The 18,632-nt window shown below is 41.6% G+C and overlaps 1 protein-coding gene across 3 annotated transcripts; it reads right to left on the bottom strand.

The window, feature by feature from the left end:
* Window positions 1-6,857: 6,857 nt before the first annotated feature.
* nr2f2 (nuclear receptor subfamily 2, group F, member 2) lies at window positions 6,858-16,504 on the bottom strand. 3 transcript variants are annotated; one of them, XM_068602579.1, is made up of 3 exons: window positions 12,976-14,195; window positions 11,401-11,946; window positions 6,858-9,388 (listed from the first exon to the last, which is right to left on the bottom strand). In XM_068602579.1, the coding sequence occupies exons 1-3, from the start codon at window positions 13,415-13,417 to the stop codon at window positions 9,114-9,116; spliced, it is 1,263 nt and encodes a 420-aa protein (XP_068458680.1). In that variant the 5' UTR covers window positions 13,418-14,195; the 3' UTR covers window positions 6,858-9,113. The 3 variants fall into 3 exon arrangements, with proteins under 3 accessions (XP_068458680.1, XP_068458682.1, XP_068458681.1); XM_068602581.1 differs by lacking the exon at window positions 12,976-14,195 and adding an exon at window positions 16,368-16,504 and having other exon boundaries at window positions 6,859-9,388; window positions 11,401-11,928; XM_068602580.1 differs by having other exon boundaries at window positions 6,859-9,388; window positions 11,401-11,928.
* Between the last annotated feature and the right edge of the window lie 2,128 nt (window positions 16,505-18,632).

Raw genomic sequence — 18,632 nt, 5'->3', positions numbered from 1 at the left:
GAAGTGATAAATGCCCCAAAGTGGCCGTACAATTATGTGTGTATATAACGCAGTGGCTCGAGATACGACCTGATAATGCTGGTTATTATTAACTAGGTTTTACTAAACATATCGAGCCTGCGGGAGATTTATTTGAGCATCCTTCATTTCAGATATTCCGGTTTCAAATGATTATCACAGCGCTTAATTGGATCAGTCTAAGTGAGTTTGAAGCTTTAATTTACAGTACATTTTGCTTTACTAAAAACAAAACAACAATAATTAGCTGAAATCCGATTAAATTAATTGCATCACTAATTTTCGAAGACTACGGAAGAGCAATAAAAAGCGAATTAAAAACGAAAAATACATCAAAAGTGACTTATTTTATTTTCAGTAATAGAGCATAATAATTATCATCGTGGCTTAGGGATTGATTTCAGAATTTACTCGTACTGATGTTACGTGTTGTTCTCTGAGAGCATATCGTCGTTAACAAGCCGTTGTCATTATCACCTCCAGCAGAGAGAACGGGGTCACAGATGAAATCAGAAACAACATGTCCGTAGAAAGAAATACGTAATTAAAGAATATGAGAAAATGGTGGCGACAGAACATGAATGTATACTTTAAAGTGTGAAAAACCTGTGATAATAAGGAAACTCTCAGTAGAGGAAAAAGGTCAGATAGAAACACTCCTGTGCTGTTTTCCGTTAAGATATAAATGTTCGATACAGGAGACAGCCTCATGTCAGGAACCACACTGCTGTGACCAAATATTTGTCAAGAGCATGTGATAAAGAATAATCGAAATATCACCAATGATGTCGGCTTTGAGACTGCAGTTATAAAGTCTCTTGCGCTTACTGTGCAACACTTTAAACACACATCTAACTAACTTTGTCACTGTTGTGTTTTATTTATTATTTGTCTTATTATAACACCGCTTTCATTTTTTATTTAGCATTAAATAAGTGATATAATAAGTAATCTCCTTCAAAAATAGATTTGGACAATGCCAATAGAAATGTGAATAAAATATGTGAAATTCCCAGCTGCCAATGCATATTTCTATAATGTCTCAACATGTTTTTGATCGACCAATTTCACAGTAGAAGAAAGAACCCACCTAGTTAGACATGTAACACATAATAGCCAGTCGGGGCATCGGAGCACAGCTGAGGTTAAACGTGCAGAATAGCGCCATCTCGCTGCGGCAGACACATATTCCTGCACTTTTTTTTTCTACCCTTTTCAGCCGAGACCCTCCATGAAGATTTGTCCTCTCAAATCGGTTGACCGATTTCTGTGTGCGTAGCCAGCTATGACAACAGCCTGCATGCTGCTGTCTTTTGGCGGCCACCAGTTATATGTGTTATCGCTGTTCATTAGTGCAGGGGGTCCCGGAGCGGGTCTCGGGACCTGCGGGGGTCAGAGAGAGGAGGAGGAGGAGGAGGAGGGAGGGGGGTGGGGGCAGCGCGTCCTCAGCAACTTGAGAAGTACAGTCATTTCACTGTAATCTAATTCCACAAAATGATCACATAGACTACAGGGCCGACACTAGTTTCCAATCTGAGGTCCCGGGACGCTCGTGGGTCACCGAGGGAGTTAAACAGGGTCCTCCAGAAATCAGAGAAAGAAATTAATTTCTCTTGTGGGTCGTGATTGGTTTGCAGTTGCGCATATACAGGATGTATAAATGTGGTGATCTTGGATTTCAGCTTCTCGGCTGCTGTCTGATTATGGACAGTGTGTACTAAATCCCATCAAGCCACAGAAAATGTCAGATGTGGGTCCCTGGGACAGAAATCGTATCAAGCGGGGATCCATGGGGCTGCAGCGCGCATCTCCGCGGGTTGGTCTTGAGATGAGAAGATGTGGGAGCTCATGGTGTGAGAGAGAGAAAAAAATCTACTCGTAATATTATGGACGCTGTTTCTACAAAAAGCCTAGAATTTGTAAATGTTAGGGGAAAATAAAGAAAAAAAGGAGCAAAATCCAGCATCACTGGAGCTGGAGATTCCCTGTAAACTATCAGTGCGTGCGGTTAAATGTAAAGAAATAAAGTGTATCTATTTATTTTTGCTTTATTTGATGTTTTTTAGCCGGCAACATATATTTTTTCAAACCAAAAAAACAAAGAACAAATCAAACTTTTACGACAATTTAGGCCTCTATAAGTCAAATAAACGCAACTCAATAATGCATAAAAATGCGGGCAAATGGTACAGAAGTTATTAAGATGGAACTGTATCCAGACCCTTTTTATTTTCTGCGTGTTTCAATGATGGTGTTTGCTCCTTTCCATAAGATGCCCAAAGCTCCGCTCTGCAGACATGCCAGGCGTGCTATTTAAATGACCAACCGTGTGTGTGCACTTGAGGAAACTTTAGTTTTAGATAAAGCCCAAACAAGTTTTCTATTCATTTACAGAAAAAGTCTGAATAAATTGTAACTGTCTTTTCCTCACCTGTGGAATATGGGAACAATGTGTTCAATGTGTTGTTGGTGGAAATGAAGACGGTGATAATAATAACATGCAGTGATAGTGGTGATAATGAAGACTGGACGGGACATAACGCGCAGGGTGTGAGTTTTTTTTTGTTGTTTGTTTCGTTTTATTAAAATAACTTCAGTCTTCCACCAGCATCGACCAGAATTACGCCAAATTAATTTCACAGTTAGAGGCCGCTTTGCCAAATGCGTGTTTGCAGTTTTGGCAAAACACACACACACACACACACACACACACACACACACACACACTCGTGCGCGCGTGCACGCCCTCCCACACACAGGACGGGAGAGAATTTACAGGAAAGAAAATAGCAAACGTCTCCATCCGCGGCGCGTGAGGGCAGAGCCGTGCGCGGAGTGACACAAGCGAAGCATGGCAGGCCCGCCCGGCTAATTAATGCAAAATTGATTAAACATTTAGTACTTATTTGTGCAATGCACGCGGTATTTCACATCCACATAAGCTAATGTTCAATGTCTTCAATATGATCATCATCATCATCATCATCATCATCACAGAGGCGAGCATCAACGTCATGTGGCTTGAGCTGCACAGACGCGCAGGCAGGCATGCACGCTCATGTGTGTGCATGCAGGGGAACGATGAGTAAACAGACCTGCTCAATTGACATTGTCAATTAAGATGTCTCAATCAGACACGCACACGCACACACACACACACACACACACACACACACACACACACACACACACACACACACACAGAGAGAGAGAAAGAGAGAGAGAGAGAGAGAGAGAGAGAGAGAGAGAGAGAGAGAGAGAGAGAGGCCGCCATGTGATCTCTGACTCAACTTGTGCGTAAAGCTGAGCTGTGGTCACATTCAGGGTCCTTCTCCAAGCTACTTGAGAGTGACGCGCCTGCAACATTAATACTGCGACCCCTGCAAGACTGACAACCACTGCGGTGCAGCTAATGGGGATCTTAATAAAGTATCTATGTACCCCAAGTAACAAATCGATGCAAGATGTAGGCCTATATCGATCAATACCTATGAAGTAGTCCTGATGAAATAATGCGTTAGGGTTTGGGGAGGCTGAAGGGCTGTCTAATATCCAGGAGAGTGTTTGCGGTCTCTTCAAATCATCCCTCTGGCTCACCGCTCGTCTCTGTCCTCCCCTCTGTGTGCATGTGCGCGCCTTTGTGCATGTGCGTGTGTGTGTGTGTGTGTGTGTGTGTGTGTGTGTGTGTGTGTGTGTGTGTGTGTGTGTGTACTCTACAAAACCCGAAGAAGTTTCGTCCTCTTTCGGCTACAGTAAATATTGTAATATAATATAAGCGCCAGTCATGCTTCCTCAGTGGCCAAATACAAGCTTGCGTTTGGATTAATTTGGCATTCAATATTATCAAGTTATCATAGGAAATGTTGGCTGCTCTACTGGTATTGAGATGGCTCACCGTGAGCTCGCTTGGGTTAAAAGAAAACCGAAATAGCCTTCAATACAACACGGGGTATATTCCCACTCTTGCACTACATCAGCAGTTGTCTTTATATAACCACAAAGCGCTTCGCCCCTTCTGAAAGTCTGGCAGCGTTTTTTTTTCTTCCTTTTCTCTTCTTTCAACTGAACTTTACCATGTTGGTGTTGATTGGTCCTTCTTTCTGTATTTTATATATTCTTTTCTTCTCAATTTCTCTTTTTTCGCAAATGGAAAGTACATAAGAGGATTCACATTCAGTGCTATAACATCCGTGTTTAAAACGTGTCTGTAATGATCATAGTCGTGGCCGGTGTGACGCAGACAGTGTGTGTGCACTGCTGCACTCCGACGGTCGGACGCAGTGCTTTTAATTTTCTCTTCAACTTCTAAACCCGCTTATACTCAACATCAAGGGACCACAAAAGGCGCTGATGTTGTCAACAACATGATAATATGTTTTTGGTCAACGTTGTATATAATAGTCGATGAGCATCAATTTAGAGGAAAAATCCAGGATTATCCCCTGATGTTATTTCATTGTAGCACAAGCCTCCCAAATAGATTCGTGACTCTGACTAGAACCCCCCGCGGCTTCCGATCGCGTTAAAAACTACAACTTCACATGTGGACTCATCTCGGCAGAGGTGTCCAGTGGCCCTGCACTACCTGCTCCACTCACACAGACAGACGCAGTGGGAGACAGAGTGGATGACAGGTGCTTAAAACACACATTACTTGTAAAGTTACAGCCTAATAGCAAACGACAGCTGCTGTCGTGCTTGTGCGAGGAGGCGCCTGCGTGTGCAGCGCCGGTCGCTTTTCCTTTTGTGTTAAAGTGAGCCGAGGTCTCCGAGGTATCGGAGCTACAGTTCCGGGGTTAGCGGGTAGATGGCACACTTTTCTTACATTTATGGGCAGAAGCAGGACGCTTTGTGCACCAAGTAGAAGTAAAAGCTAAAATATTGAATGCATAAAAAGATAAAGTGGAAGAATGCGCGGAAACAAACAAATGAAGTGAAATGTAAAATTAAAGAAGACCCCTTTTTGCTGTTGATTCAAGTTGCATCACTATTTTATATCAGTTTGTTAGACACGATAAATCACAGTGGTAATACTAATACACATTCAAATAACATGTTGTTTTACTTTAGTGCACCAGCACTAAAAGACATGTGCCCCATCTTGCTAAGCGTTTGACTCTCAGTGTAAATGAGCTGCTGTGCCTCAGCCTGTACCAGCGCATGCTGTAGGGGCTAATGTGTCATATATAGTGCTAGTGCCAAGGTGCAAATAATGTATATGTTCGTAGCCCAACTGTGCATGTGTCCATGCGTGTGTGTGTGTGTGTGCGCGTACATGTATGTGTGTGAAGGAGACGGAGGAAAAACGAGACTGCAAACCATATTCTTATCTTATTAAACAAATAGCCCCGCTAACAGCCCGTGAGCCCTGAATAAGTTCCCAGCTTCAGTGCGTAAACCCCAACAAACGCCATCAGCGCAGACCCGCACGCATCGGCCCCGCAGCATCCTCCTCCTCCTCCGCAGCCTGTAGGATGGGTTTCTTTTTTCTTTTGGAGTGGGGGGTATAGATAAGGCAATACCCGCTCGTGTGTCAGAAAGTGCTCACGTCACGCAGACGTAAATAAAAGTGACGTCGCAGCGAGTTACACCTCATTAGTCTTTTTCTGTACAAAGCTAATAAATGAGCAGAGGATCACATTATTGAGTCCAGCATTTACATCACGCTCTGTCAACTAAAATCAACCCGGTCAGTGTCGAGATCCATCCAAACTCATTCTGAAGCTCCACTTATCCCACTTTGAAGGATGATGGAGTGAGTTTTTATTCTTCTTCTGTCTTTACTGTAAACATGTGGTCCAATGAAATCATATCGCTGCAGTAGGATGCTTATACCTTTACCTATATATATGTATATATGCATGTGGGGCTCAGATTGGCTTGAGTGGGATTTGGTTGGACAGAGCAGCACGGTGTGGATGAAAAAGGTTTTCAGCAAGACGCCGAAGATAAAAGACCATCAGCATCACATTATAATCATCATTTTCATCATTATCAACAGCAACAAGAGCACACACTCACACACACTAAAACACACACTCACACGGAGCAGCAGCAGCAGAAACTGTGGTGATATTGGCTTCTCCCCATCCTGATTAAGCCTCTATACAACAAGGCTAATTCTATTTCAGGCCTAACTCTCAACTAAGCCAATACTACTAATAATTAATGATAGGCCAAAGGTGTTTGCCAACAATATCACGTACGTAAATAATTTACATTCAGACCCCATCACATCCACTTCTGGATATTAACACACTTGTGATTAAAACGTTGAAATGAGCAGCGCTCAGCAACTTCCTTGTTAATGAAGCTCAGTGATGCAGTTGGAAATTAAGAAGAGTAGTAACGCAAGGAATATGCAGTTATATTAATAGAGAACAATCCGATATTTTTAGAAAATAATTGAAACTTTTTTCCCCCCGTCAATGTGGATGTTACAATGTATGCTATATGACTTCATGCTAATAACGTCTTATTCATGTGTGCGGGGAAGCTGAGTTATTACTCCATGCACTGTGTCCCGTGTGAGGGGGTCTGTTATGAAATGTAATTATCTGTTGAGGAAGGGCGCATTATTACAACTGTTGCATCCTATTTCTGGAGTTAAAGTGACATCCACCTTTAATCCATTATTTCCCAAACAGCCTAGTCAATTACTAATCGGCATTTTTATAGAAAAATAATCTTAACCTTGTAGAAAAAAAGTGAAGTCGTTGAACGAGCATGTTGGCTGATTGATTAATTATTTTGAAATTCATTAATCACTTTCATGGGGCAAAAGGGCAACATCCTGCCACAGCAAATTGACTCCACTCCCCCCCGACCACACACACCACACGCACATACAAGGACATGTTCACGCATACACTTGAGAAGTAAAAAAACATGAAAAACGTGTGTTTTCAAATTCATAAATTATAATTTAATACCAAGAACAAATTTACAGCAGAATGCTTGTTTACAATAAGCTAACACAAACAAACAAGAATTGTGTTCAACTATAAACTTTCACACACACTCACATATATCACTTGCAATTAATAATAATAATAATAATCATAATCATAAAAAAAGTATCTATACGTTATCAATACCCTGCAGTCATATATTTTTATATATTTATATAAAAACGTGGGTCAGTTTAAACTGTTCATAATTACAATCATGTATCATTCTCTGGTCCATATGTGGCTACGAACAGCCAAAGATCAGTGTTCAATCAGTGATCCCTTTTAATTCAACCACAACATGATGTTCTTGTGTGTGTTGAAGAAAAGCCTCAAAACAAAGACAAAAATGCTAGCTTCCGAATACACACACGCATACGTTCTCACACACGCGCGCACACACGCTCAAGCACACCACGGCACCTGTCAAAGACCAAAGGAGCAATAACACTAAAGTTAAAATATCAACTCCTTTTCCCAAACCTGCTCACCCTGTTTAAGTCTGTATCCTAACAATGAACTTCATTTCTTTTCTTTTTCTTTTTTGTTTCTTTAAATACAAGGGCTAGTGTACTGAATGCACAGATTATATCTATACAGTCAAAAAAGAGAGAGAGAAAACATTTACATTTATATATCAAAGGTAAAATAGGTTAGCGACCTGTGGCCATGCATTCACAGTCTAAATATACATGAAAAAGAAAACATTTGTAGTAATATGTATATACATTAAAAACATAACTTTCAGTGCTACTAGCTAAGTCTGCCACTCAATTTTGAAGACGTTGTATTACTGAGAAAAAAAATGGCAACCACAGATTTTTCTTAATCACATATACTTTGTATAAAGGAAAAACTCATTGAAATGAATTGACCTATATTTACAAGAATACTGCCTCTGTCAGTGTTTTTCAGGTGAAATACACCACTGAAGTTTCAAATCTAATTGTGTTATCCCAAAAATGTTGTTGGCCTACTTTAACAACGTTTTGATGAGGAATCACATCATGCTTGTCAGGCACTTAATGCTTGAAGTGAATAAAGGGTGACATTTCAGGGACGCCTTAATAATACTGCTATTAAACACTACTCTGGCTAGGCTTCAAACTTTTATGACCCTTGACCTCTCCAATTTTTTTTAAAAAACAAGTTAGTGTTGCTTTCAGTGCAGTTAAAGCCGCTGCAAACAGCTTCAAATGCAAATATAATGCATGTAAAGCAACTTGTCTCAAATACATCAGGATATAGGCAACTTGTAGGATTTTTTAAAAATTGTGTCCAATTGGGGAATTAATGCAAAATATCCAAAGTTGGAAGAAATGGGGAAGACTTTTTCAGCAAATAATTTTGGAAAACAAAGTTGATCCTGGAACTTCATATGAATAAAGAGTAAAATGTTATCGCCGGGTCATAAAGTTGAACATGAACTCCAAAAAAACTCCCTTTTCCCAGATGGTATTGGTCATCCTAACAATATAAGTGCGCTTGCAGCATTAAGCCTAGATTATAAGCCTAAACTCCTATTGCTGTGGTTTTAATTCTTTTTAGAACTTTATTTTTTTGTCTTTTTTTATTTAATTTTTTACACCTTTTCAAAATAAATCATTGTCTTAGAAAATAACACCACCTGTACTACATAAATCACATAGGCCGGTTTGGAACCAGAAAGGAGGAACAAAGAAAGTACAAAACACAGCTATACATGGACACAGGACAAGTCATTTGAGAAAAGAAAATTCACGTTTTGTATTTTCCCTTTCTCCTGTTTTTTCTTCTTCTTTTTACCCAAATTATCATTTTAAATGCACTTAATACTTAAATTTTCCTCATAAGGATCAACAAAATCCCTTTTTCTTTTTTTTTCATTTTCTTCTTTCATTAAAAAAAAATGAATCGAAGCAGGTTGTTCTGCATGAACACTGGGAGCTTGTATCTGCCATTTTGAAAGTTCAGTTCAGTGGATGTCTCAATTTTTTTTGGAGTAGGGGGGAATTCACAGTCATTTACGTCAATGTCTTTCTTCATGAAAGCCAGCCCCGTGTAACAGCCGGTTGTTTTTTTTATTCCTTCCACAAAAGCAGCTATAATCATCGTAGTCTCGCAGCCCCCCAACCCCACCTTTTGTTTGTTCGTCTCCTTCTTGGTTTACTGAATTGACATGTAAGGCCAGTTAAAACTGCTCCCCGAAAGCAACATATCCCTGATGAGAGTTTCAATTGGGGTTTTACCTACCAATCGGACGAAAAATAATTGTTCAATGACCGAGGAAGAGACTGTGCGGAGGGAAGGCAAGCGGAGTAACAACTTCCCAAACCGTGTTGGCTGGTTGGGGTACTGGCTCCGGACGTATTCCTCCAGGGCGCACTGGGACTTCTCCTGCAAACTTTCCACATGGGCCACATCTGAGAGGCCACAAGCATCTGGAAGGGGGGAAAAGCAAATAAACATTAATAAAGTGTAACCTAAAGTGTTTCTCTCACTAGGAGTTTTTTTCCCACCGTGGTGATATGGCGGAAATTGATAGCCTGTCACATTTAGGGAAAAAGCAATTATTTTAGGAAATTATTCTTATCCCATTATATGTAAAAGTGGAGTTTATTAGTCCCGAGGCTTGTTTTCATTAATAACTAGTTTACATATTTGTCAGTGTATGATAATTATTTAATAACATTGCGCAACGCAAATAATTACCACACATACATAATAGCTCTAAACTATGATGGCAGCATCTATGGCTGGAGCAATTAAATCCTATTTTCAATTTAAAAAATATATAAAGATAAAATAAAAACAAAACTTGAACTAGTTTGCCATACTCAAGAGGCAGCGGAAAATGTGAGGGGTGTCGTAATTTTATCGCTGCTATAACTCGGCTATAAAGTCAATTAAAGGTGAACTAAATAATTAAGCATATTCACAGCAAAATGCTGTGTTTCAGATGAGCCTGTCTTTCACATTCAGAGGCAGAGCGAGAAAGAGGGAAGGGGGAGGGAGAGAGGGAAAGACAGGGAGACCTACTGACCTTTAGTGAGCAGAGATTTAGCTTGGAAAAAGGGCCTATAGCCTACGGACTCGCCGTCATACTATACCACCAGAGAGCATAATCACTATCTTTGCTGCTGCATGTGGGCGGAAGCTGATTAAATGCCAAAAAAAAACCGCTTGTACGCGCATTGGTTAAGATTGTAAAGTTTGTGCATGACAACAACCAAAGTAGCAAAAGGCGTGTCATTCAATCTCCAACACACAGATCATGTTCAAGCCTCGGGGACTCAGGTATATGGAGGAGACAAATTAGGCTTCATAATAAAATTCTATGTCTTGAAATGTGATTTTTTTTCAGTAGGTTAACACACCATCACGAGAACAATAGTGGGCTGCTAGAGCTAAATGAAATACGGAGGCTGATGGCTTGCAGGTATGATATCATCTCAAAGAAACTGCATTCACATACGGTGAAACCTTGTAAATCTCTTGCACACGGATTTTTTTATTTCACCCTTTAATGGTGGAGCCAATGTAACAAAATAGCTGGGAAGTTTGGGTCATGACCTAGTTGTGGACCAAGTCCAGAGACGCCTTGAATCCTACGAGCGCGGAGAATATTTCTGCGAATAAAAATGAAACCCGCCCCTCCTGTCACTGCTCAATATCCCATAATACTGTTGGATTCTGACATATTTGCAATTACAATGTGGGTATGGGGTCTCCATGCTTTTGCTCGGACACGTCTGTCCCCTGAATGACACTAGATCGTTGAAACCTGCGCTTTGCTTTTACTGTGTGCAAATGGCACATTAGGCTTGTCTTTCTTTTTCTCTTCCCCTCCCCCTCGGAGCCTGACATCATTTATATCTGTCATTCCCTACAAACAAGACGTGGGGTATACACACATTGATATATGGCGGAAAAGAAAAAAAAAAATCAAAGTGTAGCAATTCATCTGCATGCTATTGGGTTCCTAAAAAGTGTGTTAATAGCTAGATTTTATGATGCTGGCGGTAATTATTGTGGAGTTATCTTCTTTAACTCAAGATTATGTGCTAATGTTTCAGCCACTTTCCTCTTGTTTTGTTGTCAATTTAAGTGATCAAAAAATCCCTTGCAAGGCCATGTGTAATATTTCTAGTTTATCCGTGTGTGTGTGTGTGTGTGTGTGTGTGTGTGTGTGTGTGTGTGTGTGTGTGTGTGTGTGTGTGTGTGTGTGTGTGATAAATCAGTTGATTAATCAAGTGGTTTTATAATTTAGTAGCCATGAGTATATCCTAAAGCTCTTGGCCATGAAGGCAGCATATATGGGGACATTGCAGCAGGGTGTTCATCTAAACCTCTGCAGATACATTTATGTTGGAGTTAAATTAGCTGATGTTAGTGAGCATGTTGGTGACATTCACACAGACTGAACTTGGAGTGTGCCACTCTATTGTCTTACCTGTGGTGAAGAGCACAATTGCCTTTAAGCAGCTATATTCAGCAGAGTCAACGTGCAAAGCCTTGAGCTTTTCCACTTGTTCTTGGAAGATCCTAATGTGGTCCATAAAGGCCACCACTCGGTCCGCAGACATGGGGGAGGCGTGGAGGCCAGCCGCCGCCAGGAGAGGAGCCACGTGCAGGGGCATGGAGCACTGCGCGGCGTTGAGCACAAATAACTCACTCCACGTCAACCTCAGCAGAGCCACCTGGTCGGTGATCTGGAGGTCTGGGAAGAAGGGAATATTCCTGGCCCACTCCACGGCGCTGAAGAGCATCCTGGCTGCTAGTTCACAAATGTTCTCGATGCCCATGATGTTGTTGGGCTGCATGCACTGACTGCCATATCGGGACGTCGGGTAGGGCTCCGCTCTCAACAGGAGAGAGATATATCCGGATAAGTAGGAATGGCAGTGCAGTGGGTCTCCATTTGTCAAGGCGAACTGACCGTGGTGTGGCTGTGTGGGTGGCACCCGTCCCCTTTGCACGGCTGCAGTAAAAAGAGAAACTACAGATATTGAAGCCTGAATTCTACAAATCATCACACAATATCCTTACAGGCATAGAGACACGCTGTCAAATATTATAGATTTTTAACTGTGCAGAAAACTGGATCAAACGCTTACACCTCTTATGATAAATAAATGACACACATCATAACACACACACGCACACACACACACACGGACACACACACACACACACGCGGACACACACACACACACACACACGGACACACACGAACACACACACACACACACACACACACACACACATTATGTTATTGTATGAGAGTTTAACAAAGGTTGCATGGACAATAATGAAGCTGTAGGGAGTAAAATAATGTAATAAAGCCGCAGAGATGTGCGTTATACACGTTTAACACAATATATGCACATGTCTCGCTTAAAATGATGCTTTTCGGCAACAGCAACACGAGCTGGCTGTGAAGGAACACAAAGAGGGCAAGGGAGACCTTGCATGTTTAACCCTTAACCTACTTTCCAATTCATCTCGTTTTACCATATGTGGAGGCCTATTTTCGACTAATATTCACATAAATTCTCAAGATTGTGAGCTGCATAATTCACGCCAGTGTCCAGCTTTAAACTCGGTGGACGAGGCATACGGGACAGACGTGGAGATGTAGCCTGAACACGCTATCTCTTAATTCGATACTCGCCATAATAGCGCAGGAGGCTATAATGTATCTTTCAGTACAGATGCGTGTCTACGCTCATTATCTGCGTATAAATTCGATAGCCCTCGCATCTTGCATGTGAAACGCAGAACTACGACGCGCTGGAGCTGGATCCTGTAACGCAGCGGCTAAAAGGAAGGACCGACGAGCCCCGTGTCTCCACCGCAGCGGAGAGCGGCTCCATTGCGAGCTGCCGCCGCACAGCCGGGGAGGGAAACATCGGGGGGGAGAGAGGAGAGAGGACAGGCTGCACGGCGGCGACACAACATGGTTTCCTGTCTAAAAGCCCCATAGCACAAACACACAAATAAAGAAGAAAACAAAAAGTCCCAATACCTTCCCGTCTCATGCCGACTTTCAGGCATTTTTTGAGGCGGCAGTACTGACACTGATTGCGGTGGTGTTGGTCGATTGGACAATTCCTGTTGGCACGGCATGTGTAAGTGAGGTTCCGTCGTACGCTCCGCTTGAAGAAGCTCTTGCAGCCCTCACAAGTGAACTGGCCGTAGTGTTTGCCACTGGATTTATCCCCACAGACCACGCATTCAATGTGCTGGGACTGCTTCTCCGATTGCTGCGTCGTCGGCGTGGACTGTGTGTTGTTCGGGGGTCCTTGGACCGGAGTCTGAGGGGTCGGAGGGGCGACCTGAGAGGATGTCAGATTCAACTGGCCTGGTTGCGGGCTGGGAAGAGATAGTCCTCCTTGGGTTTGCGAGGAAAGGGTGCCTTGGGTGTCAGCCACATCGTCCTGGGAGCCTCTCCACACTACCATTGCCATATCTATCAGTCAACGTAAAGAAACTTTTTGTCTGCCGTTTTGGTGTCGCGGTGAATAAATGTCTCAAGGAAACGCGGTAAACTGGGACTAACAGCCGGACACACGAAATGTCAAATCTAGCCTATAACGTTGAATCCACTGAGAATCTCCCGAAAAACTGTCGATTTATTGCTGTTGGAGACGCTGCGAAGCACGTTTTCAAAACTGATGCGATGGCGAGCTGAGTCGCTGCCTTGCGCTTAAAGGCCAAGTCCAGGGGCGCTTACAGTCAGCCATCCAGTACACCCATCAATGGGAAATGTAGGCTAAATATTAAAATAATCAGCCGAGGTAGCATGGACTATTCAGTGAATGATGGAGCAGGGTTGGAGAGAGCGAGCCAGCAGCAGCATACAACAACTGGTGAGCACGCTGTGTAGCAGCTATCAAGTTCCAGCACAAGTCTTGAAGAAAATCACCAACTGAGGAGAAAAAATCGCGTCTTCTTCCTTTTCTTCTTGTGAAGGCAGCGCCAGCAAAAGCGCGCAGCTGAAGCCAATGTTTTTTTTTTTTTTGGAGAGCCTGGAATACGAAGACAACTCTTTTCCCCACCAAAAAAAGCGAAAGCACTAAAAAACGCAAAAACAAAAAAACTAAGATCGCAACCTACAAACCTCCTCCGTGCACGGGAAAATAATAGGAAAAAGGAGTAAAGAATCAAAGTGATCAAATATGTTAAAAAGGCGGAGGTTAGGAAGTGATTTGCGATTGGTAGGAGCCGGGCTGGCAGAATGCTTTCTCTCTGATCAGCTCACTGAGCTCTCTATATAGTGAACTTTGACACGACTGCTGCAACTTAGCACACGTTACCATGGAGATCGGCTGCCATATAAGGAAGGAGAGTGTGTTTGACTGGTCAGAGCTCAAGGCCCTCCCCCTGAACCTGATTGGCTAGTCGGCACTTGTGCTACTTGGTTCCTTGCCAGAGCCAGCATGGAGGTCGAGAGGGCCGCTTGGTCCTAAAACGAGACCTGTTTCGGGAAGAGGAATCTTTTCTAATCACTCAAATAGCCCCAGACTATAGAATATACTCACATTACCAGTAAAGCCTTGACAATTGCATGAAGAAAACACAAAATATAAATTTGGTGCCTCATATCGTGTTGCTGTATATCCATAGCCGTATAGCGAGCTGAAATATCTGGAGATGTTTTCCCTGAGACACAGGTGCACCTTTTGGAACATGATCTGTGCTCATTAGCCACTATAAAACTGTCCATATATTGCACCATAATCGTTATCCTTTAGGCAAGTGGATATAAAGAGTATAAAAATACACATCTTAGAAGAACAATAGGCAAAACAAGACACTCAGATTGCACGATACTCTAAGTACAAATTGTGACCATTATCTAGGATAATTGTGAATAAAACAGCATGAAGACTAATTTGCTCTATGCACATATAGCTTTCATTAAAGCCACACGGAAGAGTCCCACTAAAAAACGGCATGTTGTCTGAATTTCTACATTTTGCTCCATATTTGTCCACGTTCCTATATTTGTACAGGGTAATATACCTATTAGCGCTTCGATTCACACCATGTACCATTCATCACAATCCACACCTCTTGTAAAAATGTTATGATAGGCTACTGACATCATCTGGACACCCGCCGCAGCAGGCTAATCCCCCGCTGCAAACATCCCTAACACACCAGGTCAGAAAGGCCATATCTGGGTCTCCCAAGTCAGATTTTTTTTCTTTTGTGGTCAAAACGTGAAATGACTACAGCTTTAAATAGGGACTACATTTAGAAATGTCCCTTGAGGTCAAAGGCCATGCCCTTCGCATTAAGGTTAGGATGAAAGTAAAGCCACTTCCTGATAAACAGCACCATAAAAAGCTGGTGTGGTCATTTAGATGCTTTATCATGCATGTCAGATGTTGCCTTATAATAAAGACAATCTACAGTTTGGGATGATGACAAACGCAGTGAGGGATGCTGTGCATGTAAAACGGGGTCAGTGTTTGCCCAGAGTTTCTGACCACATGGTTAATATTTTTTTCAAGGCTTGGAGGCTATTTAAACAGCAGTAAAGAAAAGGTTTACTTAATGCCCGGAGGCTATTAAAGTTGAACTGCAGGTAAAACTTCACGGAGACATATGATGAACCGCCAGCCTGAGCCGTGTCTGTGTCTGCAGAGGGAGAGCAGCAGCAGCAGCAGCAGCAGCATTGTCCCAGGATGTTTTACAGTATATGGGTGCCCCCTAGCGTATGAAGTTTTTGCTTCAAATAAGATTCAATTTAGAGGAGCCATCCGACACGGAAACGGCTTCAGTCTCTTCTCCCGCATCGACCAAACTAACGAGCACCATTTTAAACTGATGACTGTTTGTTTAAATTCTGTTTTACATGACTTGGACGGCAAAGCTTTGAGAGTTGCCAAAGTTGGATTTACTTTTTGCCACTTCAGGCAATCCCAGAGGTGGTATTTAGACCAATTATTTCTTTATTCTAAAACAAATGAGCCGATTATATTTAGTCTGCATGACTATTTTCTTGCTTTTATTTACAGAAGTCGTGAAAACGAAGAGCCTGTAAATAAAAAACACCCCGAAAGATATTCATTTATCGAGGATTCAGCGTCCTTCAAATGGTAAGTATACATTTGTCGACACTTTATTTGGATAAATAGGGAAATTGCAGTGTTTTCTTTCGCAGCTCAATATTAAATTATTGTTTAAATAAGCAATCAGGATTACATATACATACTGCTGGACTGCTGCAGACAGCATATCGTCGCGTGTTTATCTGCGCATTGAGAACGCTCATTTTCGGTTGTTATCCAAGTGTTAATTTCTAAAGAGGATCACCATGAGCCCAACTACTTAGAAAATGTCCATTAATTACGTTATTTGATAGTGACAGAGATGCAGGAGGATGTATTCTTATAGTAACAGACCTACCAAATGCATGCGTCGTTTCGTCCGTAGCGGGATGCATCTTCCCTCTCTTTCAGAATATATTTTGTCTTCTCTTTTTCGACACAGTGCTGAGAATGAAACTGGCAAAGCTTCCTCTCCGACAGACGGGATCAAACACCAAAAAAAAACACGCTGTTTATTGTAAAATTTGGCAAATGTCTGATCATGCAAAAACTTTGGTTAGCCGGAACAAACAACTGATTCACGTCATGTGTTCTAGGGCGAGGAATTGGAAATACAAGTTGAGGTGTCTTCCGAGCAGAAGATCATTTGACTGCCTCTGGAAATGATAGGTTTTACAGCAAAGCGGAGATCATATGCGCCTTTTCTCTCCTACAGTGAGATGGCCAAAACGCGCCTGTACGCCGCTGCTTTGTGTGGGCTCTGAGGAGAGAGGGAGGGGGGTAGTCACAACAGACACCTGTCTTTAAGTGTGGCGAGCAGGCATTGTGAGATTCTGCGTATTACTAATTATACTGCCGATTGGAAGTGAAGATGCAATATGATCTGTGATTAAAGCTGTAATTAAAAACTGCCCACATTTAAATTTTTAGTAACAATAAATAAAAATGCATGTGTTTAAATGGAGCCTATAAAACAGTAGTGTGATATCATTATTATCATCCTTATTATTACTATTAATTGGCATTGATTGATATCAATAATTATAATACAAAATCACTGTATATACTACTAAATGAAGACACAAGCGACTAAATAAACATTAATATGTTGTTTTTACAGCTACACCTCAAAGCAATAATACATTATGCAGATATTAAGAACGCATTTTTAATTCAATGATAATCGCCTCAATTAACCTCGCGTAAATCTATACTGCGTGGAAAAATTTAACATGTTTTTCAACTCAAACATTTCCACTAGACACAATTCATTTGCTACTAAACGACATGAGTCTTGTGCTGCAGTTTTTATTTCCCGGATTTAAAAGTTTCCTCTGTGTGATTAGTAGTTGTTCTCCCTTCAGGCAGAGGATAAAAGCACTATATGCTCAGCAAGCCTGCATGAACACAACAATAGCGCTGCCCAACGGGACCAGTATCGATTAAGACGAGACAGAGGATGTCGCCTGCACTAAATATTTACTGATCACACACAAATAGCTGGATCTTTAACGATTTCCCATGCTCCGGCTGGGAGAAAGGACTAAATCACTTTATTATTGTTAGTAAAACAAAGCACACGCTCCGGAACACAGGAGTGGAGATGTGCTGATTGGGATAAGTGTAGTTAAATTAATCGATAGTGAGTAGATAATAGTTGAGTTTTACGGGCGTGCAAAGAAAATGCTTTCATTCATGTATCAGGTTAAAACTGACACGTACTGCCATTGGTAATTCTTCTTATACGCCAACGCGCGCGCACTGGTCAAACTAGAGAAAAGTCAACAGATTGTTTCCGCGTGAACTGGGGTAACGATATTGCATATTAATCCGAACATTAAAAAAAAAGCAGCGCGATAGAGGTTTTTTAAAAAGAATAGAGGAAAAAGAAGAAGATTGTTCGCGGCAAGAATCCCTCCTGATGTGTAAAAAGTCATAATCATAAACGTCGTTTAATCTGCTCTGCCTTCACCACGTTCTTCATGCAGATAGGGGGGAACTGACCCGGAGGTCTCCGAAGTTCCCGGCCTGATTAACCCCTCCAGACCCGCGCAGTAGCAAACGTTAACCAGGCTAATCAACTTCAAGAGTCTGATTGAATTAGATGACTGTGGAATAAGCAGAGAAACTAAATTCTAACACATAAAAAACACATGTCATAAAGAGAAATGTTTTTGATGATTGACTCAATTAACAAACTTTCTTAAATAAAATTCCAGATAGCAGAAAAGTTGATTTTGTGAATAGGGAACATGATCGAGTTGTTTCTAGAATACAATTAAACAGCACACTTTCAATATTCAAAACTCTCTTTACCACATATCTTTTTTTCCTGCTTGATAAAGATCACTTGATAGATGGTGGTTGTGCCCCATATGTCATAGTAGTTGTATCTGCTGCATTGCATAATATCAATCAGTACCCTCTAGGCTTTATCCCTCCTCTCTTTATAGCAGCACTCCATTGTGCTGTTGCTTATAGGCAAAGATGAAAAAACTAGTCCAATTAGTCAAATGTGAGCTTGTACATTTGGCTTCATTTAGGTAACCATATTTGCAGACATAATTAAAGTTTTTAAAAGTTACTGTAAGACTCATCTAGCAAGATAACCAAAGGAAGAAAT

The sequence above is a fragment of the Clinocottus analis genome, unplaced genomic scaffold (assembly GCF_023055335.1).
Source record: "Clinocottus analis isolate CAN_PGR_092001 unplaced genomic scaffold, fCliAna1.0.p SCAF_6, whole genome shotgun sequence".
Classification (NCBI taxonomy): domain Eukaryota; kingdom Metazoa; phylum Chordata; class Actinopteri; order Perciformes; family Cottidae; genus Clinocottus; species Clinocottus analis.
The sequence above is the reverse complement of the archived record's forward strand: the minus strand, read 5'-3'. Positions and strand labels throughout refer to the sequence as shown.

Bases quoted from the DNA above. Each gene is read 5' to 3' on its own strand.
- nr2f2 (XM_068602579.1), bottom strand. From the start codon at position 13,417: ATGGCAATGGTAGTGTGGAGAGGCTCCCAGGACGATGTGGCTGACACC. The intron at 11,947-12,975 runs GTATTGGGACTT...CAATATCTGTAG, and splicing joins AGTCGGCATGAGACGGGAAG to TTTCTCTTTTTACTGCAGCC. The intron at 9,389-11,400 runs GTAAGACAATAG...CCCCCCTTCCAG, and splicing joins AATTGTGCTCTTCACCACAG to ATGCTTGTGGCCTCTCAGAT.